This window comes from Phycodurus eques, chromosome 4 (assembly GCF_024500275.1).
Source record: "Phycodurus eques isolate BA_2022a chromosome 4, UOR_Pequ_1.1, whole genome shotgun sequence".
NCBI classification, from domain to species: domain Eukaryota; kingdom Metazoa; phylum Chordata; class Actinopteri; order Syngnathiformes; family Syngnathidae; genus Phycodurus; species Phycodurus eques.
The window spans coordinates 7,002,886-7,016,235 of NC_084528.1; the positions used below are offsets into that span (position 1 = coordinate 7,002,886).

General features: G+C 40.7%; 1 protein-coding gene across 1 annotated transcript in view; it reads right to left on the reverse strand.

Moving 5' to 3' along the window:
• Nucleotides 1–13,350, reverse strand: part of mms22l (MMS22-like, DNA repair protein) — a 47,467-nt gene that overhangs the window by 16,437 nt on the left and 17,680 nt on the right. The window contains exons 13-15 of the mRNA XM_061675519.1: nucleotides 8,104–8,339; nucleotides 4,731–4,947; nucleotides 4,321–4,610 (exon numbers count right to left, since the gene is read on the reverse strand). Coding sequence (XP_061531503.1) covers nucleotides 4,321–4,610; nucleotides 4,731–4,947; nucleotides 8,104–8,339 — 743 coding nt within the window. The remainder of the gene's footprint in view (nucleotides 1–4,320; nucleotides 4,611–4,730; nucleotides 4,948–8,103; nucleotides 8,340–13,350) is intronic.

A 13,350-nucleotide genomic window follows, 5' to 3' on the forward strand; every position in this document is an offset into this window, starting at 1 on the left:
CAAAGGTTAATATTTTTTTTGCTGGTTAAATCGGTCAGCGTAGGCTGGACCATACCACAGGGTACCTCTGGGTTTTCTCTTCTACACTCTCATCTTGGCCATTAATGTGCGCCCTCCTAACCCTGTGATGCGAGATGTAAAGTTAGGGAATTAAGTGCACTAACAAGATCATGTGTTATAGGAGCCAGACATTCATATACGAGAGTACACCAAGGTTAGGTTTCACTTTTAGTGTGTGTCGGTTTGTAGCATTGTGTGTGCATGGTGGAGAAATGTGATTTATACACTTAAGAAGTAAAATATCATAACCAGTCTGCAACTCAACGCTTTAGCATATACTTCATGCCAGTTTTCTACTGTTTGAAGCCGATTTAAAATACAAGGGTACAATACTAGAAGTAATGTGACACCTTCTGTGACCAGTAAAGTGAGAACCGTTCAATCGGTTCATTTAAACAGCAGATGAAATTACTGGAAAAACTGAGACGAAACTAACAAACTCTGCAGTTCACCTCATCTCCAGAAGCATTTTTTATCATTCATGCCTAATATGGAGAAAATAAATTGCACACACACAGGTCGTAAAAATCATCTCCTACTTGCAATAAAAACAAGAAACAAAAGGGATATTCAGAATCAGCCGTTCCTGGACATCGGCGGGAGCCCAAAATGTTCAGTTTTTATTGGTTACCAGTTGTCAAGAGTAAAATTCTGTATGTGATCATCAAGCACTTACAAAATGTTAGTATTTGGCAAATTGGTTGCAATAAATTATTTCTAAAATATAATGTGTTTACATTTAGGCCCTGGGGAGGAACCAAATACTTAAATTGTGTCTCCTTTTGACAAGGTTTTGCAACCGTGTTCTGAATACAGTAGAGCCTCGAAAAAAACGGACCAAGATCCGGATATCGGATAAAAGGGACCGTAGGGGTTGAACAATGTGTCCAAAAATAGTTTCCATTTGTCACTTAAAATGCCACTTACAATGTCTGTGAGGCCCAGCATTGGCCGCTGTTGTTTACTGGCGCTGTGGCGCAATGCAGGCAGAGAATGGGACTGACATATTTTTGTGTCACAGATATACAATAATACTGGACGTGGTGGCCATGTGACGAGGATTGTGTCTATTGATTATTACACGGAGCAGAGATAGAGCGGCATGGCTGCAGCATTAACTATGAGGAGTACAAAACAGAAGTCTTTGGAGTCTGGAACATGCTCTTTTGGTACAGGAATTATTATTATTATTTTTGTCAAGCCATTCGCTTTTAGCAACATATTTGGAATTAGGAAGCACACGAATTCCTCGCGGCTCATGAAAGCGACTCGCCTATGATGAGTACTGTACAACAACGTCACCATGACCAAGCACATCTGCGTGGTAAGTTTGGATAAAATGTGAAACTTTCAAACATTTCCAAGCTTTTTTATATTTATTCACAATAACGTTGTACTGTACTGCACTGGGCGTTTAAGAGAACACACAACAAACATACAAAACAAAAATTTTGTACTGTACAGTAATACGGGTGACAGACAATCGGCTATATCAGACGACCCCCCGCCCCTTTTGGTCCATTCTAGCGAGGTTCCGCTGTAAATGAATACTATCATTCATCTAGTTTTACCTCTGCTACATCCCCGTTGTGGCTATCACCTTAAAACCCACGCAGGCACGGGGAGAACATACAAACTCCACACAGGCGGAGCCGGGAATTGAACCCCGCTCCCCAGAACTGTGAGGCAGATGTGCTAACCAGTCGTCCACCATGCGGTGGGTTTTCTCCGGGAACTCCGGTTTCCTCCCACATCCCAAAAACATAGGTTGATTGAAGACTCTAAATTGCCCTTAGGTGTGAATGTGAGTACGAATGCTTGTTTGTTTATATGTGCCCTGCTATTTGCTGGTAACCAGTTCAAAGTGTACCCCACCTCTCCCCCGAAGATAGCTGGGATAGGCTCCGAACCTTATAAATCTGAACAATTCCAGGAGATTCTAATCGATTCTCTATACTAAATGCCCAACCCTATATAGAGCCAAATTACCACTGAATTACTTACTGATCGGTCATGTCTTTCACGTACCTCCAATGTCCACCATTAATATTAAAACTACTATACAGCGTACCATATACTGTAGCAGCTCAATTGTTACTTAAAATCTAGTAGGAATGGCTACCAAGCCCCGGTATTCAATTATCCCTGGGACTAAATTATTAAAGACTGGAGTATCGATAAGGTCCAACCTTTAATTTATTTTTTTATTTATTTTGGCTATATAGTATGAACGTTACTTTGCACCTTTTACCTCTCCGGTGTTGCTTCTAACTTGCAATCGTTCCCATCGCCGTGCGCGAGAGGTATAGCTGGATCCTTAGTGTGCCCCTGTTGTGCTGTGCAATCGTATTATAATATGATTCATAGTATTATATAAAACCGTCAGTCATGCCATACAACCCTATCGTCGAGGCCACTAACTGGCGGAAGTAGTCCCATACGGACCCACAACTATAGCCATAAAAGAAAGGTTATGATTTGAGACATAATGGGCGTTTATATTTTAAGCGGTGCAGCATTACAGTGTAAACAGTGTACACAAAATACTACAGTGTGAACGTAATTTGAGTTAAACATGGAAAAACGGAGAAACAGACAAATTAGTGATAAAGCAAGAGCAAATTTGGAACAAATTGCACTCTCCAAAACAACTGAAGCGGAACTACCCGAGCCATTTTTGATTATACTATTGCAGTTATTAAAAGTGCATACTGTTCATGAAACTCCATTAGGAGCCAAAACAAAGTTTTGAACAAACCTAACCTCTAACACTGTTCAATATTTTAATGGGCTTAAATCAGGCATTTCAGAAAAGTAAAACCATTAAACAAAACAAAAATAAAGAAAATAATGAGATGGTTCTTGTTCAGTCATCAACCACATTTAAACTAATATTCCAAACATTCTGCTAGGGCAAACTTATGAGCACAACAGTACATACTGTATCAGCTGTCATACATAGTAGTTGTTACTGTTACTTGACAATAATAAATGCCAAAAGGTTTTTCAATTGTAATGAATCGTTTCGATTTGACTGAGGTATTGATTCCAAGCAGACGTAGACACGATGACTACACAGCCTACTTAATTATATATCACAATAAAAAGACGCTATATGATCTTCTGGACCTTTGCTTCACAAAATGTTCTCGATCTGGACCTTTTTAAATCTTATTTGAATACCCCTGGTTTATATAATGTGTAACAATATGGCAGTGATTTTTTCACATTTATTTGTCTAGAAATCATTTATTTATGTATTTTACATTAATGTTGTTCCAGTTGCAAGACAATTTAATTTATTGACCATCAATAAAGCAGTGTTAATTCTGATATATTAGCGTTAGAAAAGTGGAGCCTATCCCTGACTGGTCGCCAGCCAATCGCAGGGCGCATATAAACAAACAACCATTCGGTTTTAAAACAATAATTAAAATAAAATTCTAGGCATAAAATGGTGTCAGAGAGGGATGATTTTTAAAAACATAATTTTCATAATATTCTACTCTCATAATGTTCATCTGTTCTACTATTCTACTGTACATACAGACAACAGTTTGCCTGTCAACTTTTTTTTCACTTTTTAATGTTTGCCTTCAGCATTTACTTTTGAGCTCTTTGCAAACTCCCAGTGGCTCTTTTCAACAGCGAGTAAATATGACTAATTGATATTGCCGTGAGATGTAAGATGTGAATTAGTAGTGTTTTGCTTATTTCTTTTGAATAATATTTTGGATATTAAAATAATAAGTTTTCATGTACAGTATATATCCTGTGTATACCAATGTTCTTACTTCATATATCGGCTGATATATTGGTTATCCATCAATATATCAGATATTTACTTTTTTAACACCCAGTATCGGTATTGCCCTCAAAAATCCCATCCCCATAGGTATATAATTGTGGCACCACTAGGTAGGCGGGCATTTATTCACTAGTCCCTTTCAGACAAAATTCATTCATTGTGTCCAAAAGCACAGATAATTAGATGTGTGGTGACATCAGTACCAGCGTCTGAGACAACAACGATTGCTTATAACACAAAGGGCCATGAGCAATGATTCCTGGTAGCAAAATTTCCCACTTTCTGGTGGCATTCCAGGTGTATTACTATTTCAAAAGCTGGAAAATTTGCAGGTAGATTTCAAGCCTGTAACCTACACAGATGGCTAATGTGAAAGGGGCTTACAGAGTGAGAATAGTTATCAGTGGAAGAAAGAAAACATGAGAAATCCTGTGAGATGCTTATTCTCTCACCTGAGCTGGGCGAGGACAGTCTGGAGAAAGCCAAGTACAGAGTTTAGTTCGTGCTGACGGCAGGCTGGCAGCAACCAAACAAAGCCTTCATTGAGAAGTTTTTCCTCTGATAGGTTGAGCCTGGTGGTTGTTTCGAACACTTCAGCCACCCCCTCCAGGTATGATCCAAGAGGCCCCCAGAGGGCAAGTTTACGAGACATCTCTGTAGTTTTATTGTAGAACTCCTTAGCGGTATCATTGAATGATGAGGCCAGCCCACTAGCTAGTGGACCAACATCCAAGCCCTTCTCCTGGATCAACACAAAGTTTGAAAAGTCTTGCACAGATGATTAAAATGTTCCTTATTGGACCACGTTTCAAAATTAGTCAGCAGCTACTTTTGTTTATTGTTTTTTGATGATTCAAGATACCTGAAATAACAACACCAGTGCCAGTTGTCCCTTCCACACCAGCGTGCGGTGTCCTGGGGGACAGTCAGATGGCAGGAAACCTAGCAGCTCACAGGTTTTACTGGCAACATCCTCCAGCTCCACCTTCCTGGCAATCACCAGAAACAGTAGCAGGAAGTTCATGAGGCCAGCCTCCGACAGCTCCTGCATCTTCTTTGAGGAAAACTTAGAGAAAATCCTGAAAAAGGACAGTAATACTAGTGATAGGGCATAAGAACAGTGAACACATCATTTTATAGTGTGGTTCACTAAAAGACAGCTTTAAAAAAATAGTGTGACATTAAAGGCAAAATTCGCAAATGTTCAATTTCAATTTAGTTCCACTCATGCGCTTTTTTTTAGTTTACGGTCACTAAAATTTCCAGTCCCATGATATTCTCTACCACCTGCCTCCATCACTCTAACAGCACTGAGGTGAAAATCTGGGCTGGCCGGCCCGCCTTGTGTGTGTGTGTTTGGGGATGGGGGGCAGGAGGCATGAATAAAGTGGGAGAGAGAAAAAGAATAGCGAAACACCCAGCATGCTGTTAGATCCTGGGGGCACTGTGGAGAAATGCCTTTAAAGATCATGTTAAATGTCAGAGACACTCAGACACACAGCAGTAGGCGCTTGGTCCCTCTCTACGGCCAAACCAATTTACTGCAACACCAGAGAAGGATCGATAAAAACACACAAACATACACGTACACACACTCTGCCACGCTTCCCGTTCGCATTCTGCTCACCAGGTAAGAAAAAAAATTGAGCCTACATTCCACCATCCCAAAGCCACATACAAACAGACATATGAGCCTACAGGAATGAGTTTTGATGCTGCTAGGGTCAAAATACCAACAATGACCTGTCCCAAGAAAAACTAGTGTCAGAAGTACTGGTATAATTGAAATAGTAGAAGTAAGAGAAGTAATGAAGTAATGATTTTTCATAATTTATTTATTTAAAATCTCCCGGTCACCTTAGCTTGGGGAGTTCACGTTGTCCGGTGGGGGTGTGACAGCTTGGCAAGAGTCTCACGGCTCAACAGATGGATAAATAGGCACTTTATTAATCCCAATGAATGAATTTCAATGGAGAAAATTGATTTTATATACAGTACAAGTAAATGGGCTTCATCATGGAACAAATTCAACTCTGAAGTCAAGGTACCACTGTATTTGGACTGTAAAAGGAGTAGTGAGTAGCCAGACATTTCAATAGAAGAACATCTGACACCAAATGAGATATCATTGATATAGTAGGGATTGTTGGTGTTTTCCCCATTTTTCTTTTTGTTTATTTCCAAGCAGTCAGGCAGATGTTCCAAATTCCTGTTTCTGGAGATCAACATGGCCCACGTATCTCACATTAACGTGGCCATCATAGATGTCTCATTAGCCCAGTCGAGATTACCCAAATATTGTAGGGATACTGTTGAGTCTCCTAAGGGGGGAAAGGAGGGAGCAATACAGGAGCCTTGGTTGAAGGAATGGAAGGAAGGGGGGGATCTGGACGTGTTCCAGCCTAGTCTGGCTTAGCACACACATCCTACAGCCCGCCACCACACAAGCCCCCCTTGCTATCCATGTTGGAAAGCACCACAGCTTTGCTAAGGCGACTTAACCACCACGCTCGTTAGCTAATTAGCCCCCATGTCTGCAATGCTACTGAGCACATTCCAGACAGAGGGAAGTCATTAGGCAGACTTATCTATGGCTGCCTCAATTTGGTACCCAGCCTGTATGTACTATTCAATGAACCAGGACTCTGTGATTGGCTTTCTTACACACACATGACTATCACTTCGAACAGTGCTTCGCAACCCCAAGGCACCAATTTTTCATGAGAAAAATCCCACAGCACAACACCAAACAAAAATGTCAACAAAATGTATGAATACTGAAATAATGATCATGATTTCATCTCAATTTACTCACAAATGTAACGAGTGTGAAATCTGGGCCTGTTTAATTGAAAACCAAGCTATGCAAGTGCAGGAAGCCATGACTTATTCTCTCGTTTGAATGGCAACAGGTGGATACACAAGTTAGTTGTACCGTCTGCCATCTAATTGAAGAGCATTTAATTTTTCTGCACGTATACAGTGCTGGCATAGATAGATGAACAAAGACACATTGTAATTAATAAATAAACATTTTGGGACAAATTAAGTGAAACTGTTTCATTTTCCATGGTACCCATGAATAGTAATGCAGCCTGATGGCACAAGCCAGTGCAAACTGTAGGCCGGTCCCAAGCCTGGATAAATGAAGAGGGTTGCGACAGGAACCATCCGGCTGAAAAATTTGCCAAACAAATATGAGCATTCATCCAAAGAATTCCATACCGGATTGGTCGTGGCCTGAGTTAAAGTCTGCCACCGGCGCCGTTAACCTAGAGGGCGCCGGTGGAAATTCGACTACTGTGGATCGAAGACAAAGGAGAGGTGGAAAGTGGGTTCTTAAGGCAGGAAGAGAAGGGGAAAGCAGAGTCTAGAACTGAATGTGGGGACTTTGAATGTTGGGACTATGACAGGAAACGCTCGGGAGTTGGTTGACATGATGATTAGGAAAAAGGTTGAACAAATTGTGTGTCCAGGAGACCCGGTGGAAAGGGAGTAAGGCTAGAAGTTTAGGGGCAGGGTTCAAATTATTTTGATTGGTGAACTAGACTTAAACATCACTCGCGCTTAAACTGGATTGGCGCAAACAGCGCCCGATGCGGAAGTCGAAGTAGAGTCTCGCGCACAAAATAGTTGATAAATAAGCAATAATTGATAAATGAAAGTAGCGAGCGACATTTAGATCATTATAACGGAGTAAAAGTACCGTTAATTCTTAAGAGCAGAAGCGGCTGAAGTATTTTTTCTGGTCTCGTCAACTCCTGTGACTTACCCAAACCAGGTCCGAGCGCACAGGCGGGACCTCAGGCTGCGTATTAGTCCGCTGCAGAGTTATAGTCACAATTACATCTGTGTGTGGATGGTGAATGTGTGGAATGGATCTACCTGCCAGCGTTCAAGGACTACGAAACAGCCTATGAATGAATGAATGGTTCTAATAGTACAGTGCTAAGGCACTCTGGTTGAGAATCAGAAACCTAGAAGAGGACACTCTCTGAAAGCACGCCACAATTCTATTTTGTTTCTCTGGAATGAAGAGCAGGGGGTTGACTCCCGAAACACCTACTCCACTGGGAGACCAAGTAAACAAAAGATGCATGAAAGCAAGGATCTTCCCATTAAGACTGAAAAGTACAGTAATATGCCATTATTGTATTAAGCAGTATGTTGGTTCTGTTGTGTTTATGCACATTGACACAATGAGATTTGGTTTCGTGTCAACGTTCAAGAATTACCTTGCTTTGATCTGTCTCTGTGGTACTCCCCCAACCCTGTCCTGAGACAGGCACAGGGAGAGCACTCGCAGGAAGATGTGGAATGAACTGGCTGAAAGGTACAACTGGGTGTGTCCTGAGGAGCGGAGGGGAGAAGGCACACAACAGTTGCGTGCCTGCTCCAACAGAGACAGGGGTGTCTTACACAAAGTGCCCAGGCCGCTCACTCCAAGCCACGGCACAGTGAATGAGGCACCCTGGATTGGGGAGACAGAACAGGAAATCAAAATATATAAGACTTTGGAAATTACATCAAAGTGGCTATAAACATTTTAAATTGAGCAAATCAACAAAATGTTAATAAATGTGTCCAGAAAGAAAGGAAAAAAAATAAATAAATAGCTTTGTCATGACTAGTGAAAATTTGTAAATAATTGAAGCCCCCCTCCCAAAGGTTTATAATTGCCTATTGCTCCTACAAGATGGCGTCAAATTAAGAATTTCATATTTGACGGAACTTTGGCCTGAGCTAAATTAAAGTGAATAACAGTTTTTCAGCAAAACAACGGAAGATAGGCTCCAAAAAGATCGGCAAATGGGTGAATTCATGAGTAGTGAATAATGATTATTGCAGGGAAACACTAATAATAAATTCTCGGGCTACAACTAATGATTATTTTAATAAAGCGATTAATCTGATCATTATATTTTTCAATTTATCGATGAAGTTAAAAATAAAAAACGTCGCGCTGTAGGGCTGCACGCTATTTTGTTTGAGCATCGTCATCGCGATGTACGTGCTTGTTGCCCCCAGTGTGCGCAAAAGTCACATCGCAGGGTCTGCTGCAATGTTGGTGTCCTGGAATATACAGTGAATCAACTGTAATATTAAAAGTGACCACCAGCAGGGAACTGTTTGGATATGATAATAGAAAGAATGTATGGCTGCTGCAATTCCTATTTTCGCTCTTCAGAATGAAAGTAGACAAGCACGCGGGAGCTACGCTGAGTCCCGGAGGTGCGTTCAGGGACACTGCATAAATGGGAGTGAATGTATTCTTTTGTAACACAGTACATAATTGTAAAAATTTATTATCAGGAAAATAATTATTTGTATCAGAACGCTTTAGTTAAAACAATGTACGATCACACTGATAATATGCAATTTATTTTGTTTTGTAATATAAGAGTAGACAGGGCTGCACCATTATGGCCAAAATAATAATCACGATAATTTTGATCAATATTGCAATGACAATTATTAATCACGATTATTCCTCATGTCAGGGAAAAAGCTTTATTTTTATTGCACTACTTTTCAACAAACAATATGTAAGTTTTCAGTGGAAAATTAATCTTTATATAATAAATAAACTTTACCATGGGCTAACTGACACAAATTGCAACTTATGGAAGTAAATACAGTTAATGCATAAAACGGCATTTAATTTTGAAAATTCCCGTCAATATAGTGAACTGGCAAGGAAGGGTACGTCTCCGTTGTTCTGCTTGACCATTGGTCAGTCGTGCACGGTCACACACTGCAAAGAACTCGACATGTTGTGATTGCCCTCTCTATTTACTTTCGGCCGTTTTTCTACTTCGGTCAGGCCAGCCGAAAAGTTGAAGTCAACGCAGCCGCAACAGCAATTGTTAATAATGTCCAAAGCTGCCAACTGTTACGGAACCTCCGTATTTTAATATGGAAATCACTGAAAGTTGACTCGTTATGGCTGTAACACTGATTGTTCCAGATATTAGGGGTGGAAAAAAAATCCAGTGTCTGACTTTACAGGCCACATTGAACTGCTGCTTGGTGCACGCTATTTTATTACGCCCACTGGCTTTGCAGTAAGTTTTCTTTGCTTCCGGTTTCAATGCACTATAAGTCACTGATCAAAGCCTCCATGGTGGCGAATAAGCTAGACTTCTTACCATGCTTCTTACAAAAGTGTCATGAAGGGAGGACGAAGAGTGGATAGGCAAAGACGTCAAAGCTAATTACTAACTTATCGTCACAAGCAGTCGCAAAACATCGAAATAAGTGATTTGGTGCAACAATACACTTGTCACATAGGTCTGGATGGAACCACTTTTTCGCGGAGAGGAACCAACCTTGAACAACAAAATAACAGGCCAATTATTAAGTGTTTAGAGATATAAAGATAAAATGATACGCGTCCACACAGAACGCCATGTCTGAACAGGTTAATTGGGAACAGGTGGGTGCCATGATTGGGTATAAAAGGAGCTTCCCTGAATTGCTCAGTCATTCACAGGCAACGATGGGGTGAGGTTCACCTCTTTGTGAACAAGTGCGTGAGAATATAGTCGAACAGTTTAAGGACAGTGTTCCTCAACGTACAATTGCAAGGAATTTAGAGATTTCATCATCTACGGTCCATAATATCATCAAAAGGCTTATGTTTTTGAGATTGTAGGGTGACAGCTGCAGCTGGCTATTAGTGCGGACTGAATGGGTGGCAACAATGGCAAAATGAAATGCCAGTATTTTGATGGTAATAGCTCGTCAGCAACATATTGAAAAAAGTTAGTTTTTGGAGCAGTGAGCTTAGTTCCAAACTTTTAATTATGAACAGTGAATTTTTTGAGCTATGAACTGAACAAGTTTGTTTTTGGAATGATGAACTGAACTTTGAACTAGTTACCGTAGAAGATGAACTTTCCCAACACTAATCCTGTATTAAATCACATCGCAATATATATTTCAGGTTAATATAATTTTTTCACAATATCATGCAGCCCTAACACACACAAACACACACCCACGCACACACACATACACTTTTATACACATACATACACACACATGTAACGATTGATTAATTATGATCCTTTGAAAAGTGCGCAGGGGATCATGGGAGATGTGCATGCGCAGTGCAGAAAATATCGCAGTACATTGAGCATAGTGCTAAACTTAACCAGTCGGATGTCCTACGAAGCTTAAATCAGAAATATAGACGCATTTTGGTTTTGCAGTCATCAAAATCAATCGAGGATAAAACATGACGGACATGCAAAACAGTGTTTGTCGACCGGGGTTGTCTGCAAGATGGGGAATAGGAGTAATAAGAGAACTTGAAGCCATTAAAGCCGGCCGGTGTACGACCGGTTAGCACATCTGCCTCACAGTTCTGGAGACTGGCGTTCAAATCCCGGCCCCACCTGTGTGGAGTTAGCATGTTCTCCCCATGCCTCGGTGGGTTTTCTCCGGACACTCCGGTTTCCTTCCACATCCCAAAAACATGCATGGTAGCTTAATTGAAGACTCGAAATTGCCCGTGTGTGAATGGTTGTTTGTTTCTATGTGCCCTGCGATTGGCTGACGACCGGTTCAGGGTGTACCCCGCCTTCCTGCCCGAAGATAGCTGGGATAGGCTCCAGCAGCCCGCGACCCTAGTGAGGATAGGCGGTGAAAGAAAATGGAGGGCTGGATGGATGGAAGCCACTAAATTGATGTTCAGTCACCGGGAACCAAGAAGCGATCGAGGCAAAAATCAATTCATGAGACATTTCAATCAGGTTCTCGTGATGACAGCATGAGAGCTAAAAGGTTGAGCCAAGGTACAAAATTCCATCACGGACATACTTCACCAAAACACTAACACGACAGATAGTTGTGCTGTCACAAGCTTCTCAGACTTCCGTAACCATTATGGCACACATTGTGACAGAAAGTCAATAAATAAATAAATATGATTAGAACATTTTAGCATTACGTATTTTGTGTTCAATTACTGTAAGTGTGTTTTATTCTTAACATTTGTATTTAATTTCTATCTTGAAAAACAAAATCAGTAGTGGCAGGTAAACCTGTTAATCCAAGATGAAGAGATGTGAGTTGCACTTTATTCAAATAAAGTGTGAATGCATTTGCCATTCATGGTTATTTATTGGATATGCATAATTAGTTTTACCTATAGCTTTATAAAAAACTAAAGGAATTTAGGAAATGTCAAAAATTTTCAATAACGGGAAATGTCCCGCTGTGTTTTTTTTTTCCCAGCTGAAGAAATTGCATTGGATGGTTGTGCTGAAAATGGATTTTGTCCACTTTGAGGATTGAAGTTGTGTTGTTGCGACTTCATACAAATTCGACATACCAGCTCGTTGGTGTTCGCGAGATGACCGCAATCATCTGGCTTGAATGCAAAATGTTCCCACATCGTCACCATGGCGTTAGGCTTTGAAATGAATGCCCTTAATTTCATTGACTGTGAAGCTACTGGCTCACCGCCAGAAAACTTAGTGTACGCAAGTGACCGCATTTCAAAAGCAAACGCACATGTAGACAGGCACACGGCCAATCAGACGGAGGATCCCCACCCTTCACTATCTCTGATTGGTTTAGAGACCACAATGGGTTTCATGTGTGTGCTTTCAAGTCATGGAAATGTTTTTTTCTTCCTGTTACTGGGCACCCGTACGCAGCGTACGTACAATGGGGTACTAAGCCATAGCTTTGCTTCCTAAAAACAGACTGATTGTGCTTTATACATCCCTGCTAATTTTTGTGTGTCTCAGACATGGGACCCACATCAAACAAGATCCCTGCACGCAACACATTATGACAAGAACGATGGTGAAACGACATTGATACCTTTGCATGCCTTGCAGCTCTGGTTGACTATATTAACAAAATATTTTATCTATTCTTATAAATGGTGTCCCGATCCGATCTTTGAGCTCGGAAATTGGTCCGATGTCAGCAAAAAACGAAAAATAAATAAAATAAGATAAAAATAAATTTACAAAAAACAACTGTATCAAATCAGATAGGACTGGATCGACAAGCTCAGATTTTACCAAGCTTATACCAGCAGTCCATTACATGCGCCACTCCAGCACTTGTATCCAGCAGCGCCCTGAGGGCATGCAGAGCACACGTGATCACAATTACAGGTTTCTAAGGTGCTAACATAGTAGCAAGCCATAAGAGTAAATGTTGCTTGCTTAAAGTCGTTTATTGACACTACGGTTGAAGTTCACTGTAAATCTAAACACACATAAAATAATTACACCTATTGAATGTTCAAATAAATCACAGCCTTTGTTTCCTTCTTCATTTTTGTTCACAAAAATCGCTAGCTCAAAGCTAGCACATAAGGAATATAAAACACTATTGACGAGGTAACAAATATTGGCATCAAACTCACGGCACTTATATTTCTCAAAAGAGGCTCCAGCACGCCCGCGACCCTAGTGAGGAGAAGCGGTGAAGAAAATGGATGGATGAAATTACACAGC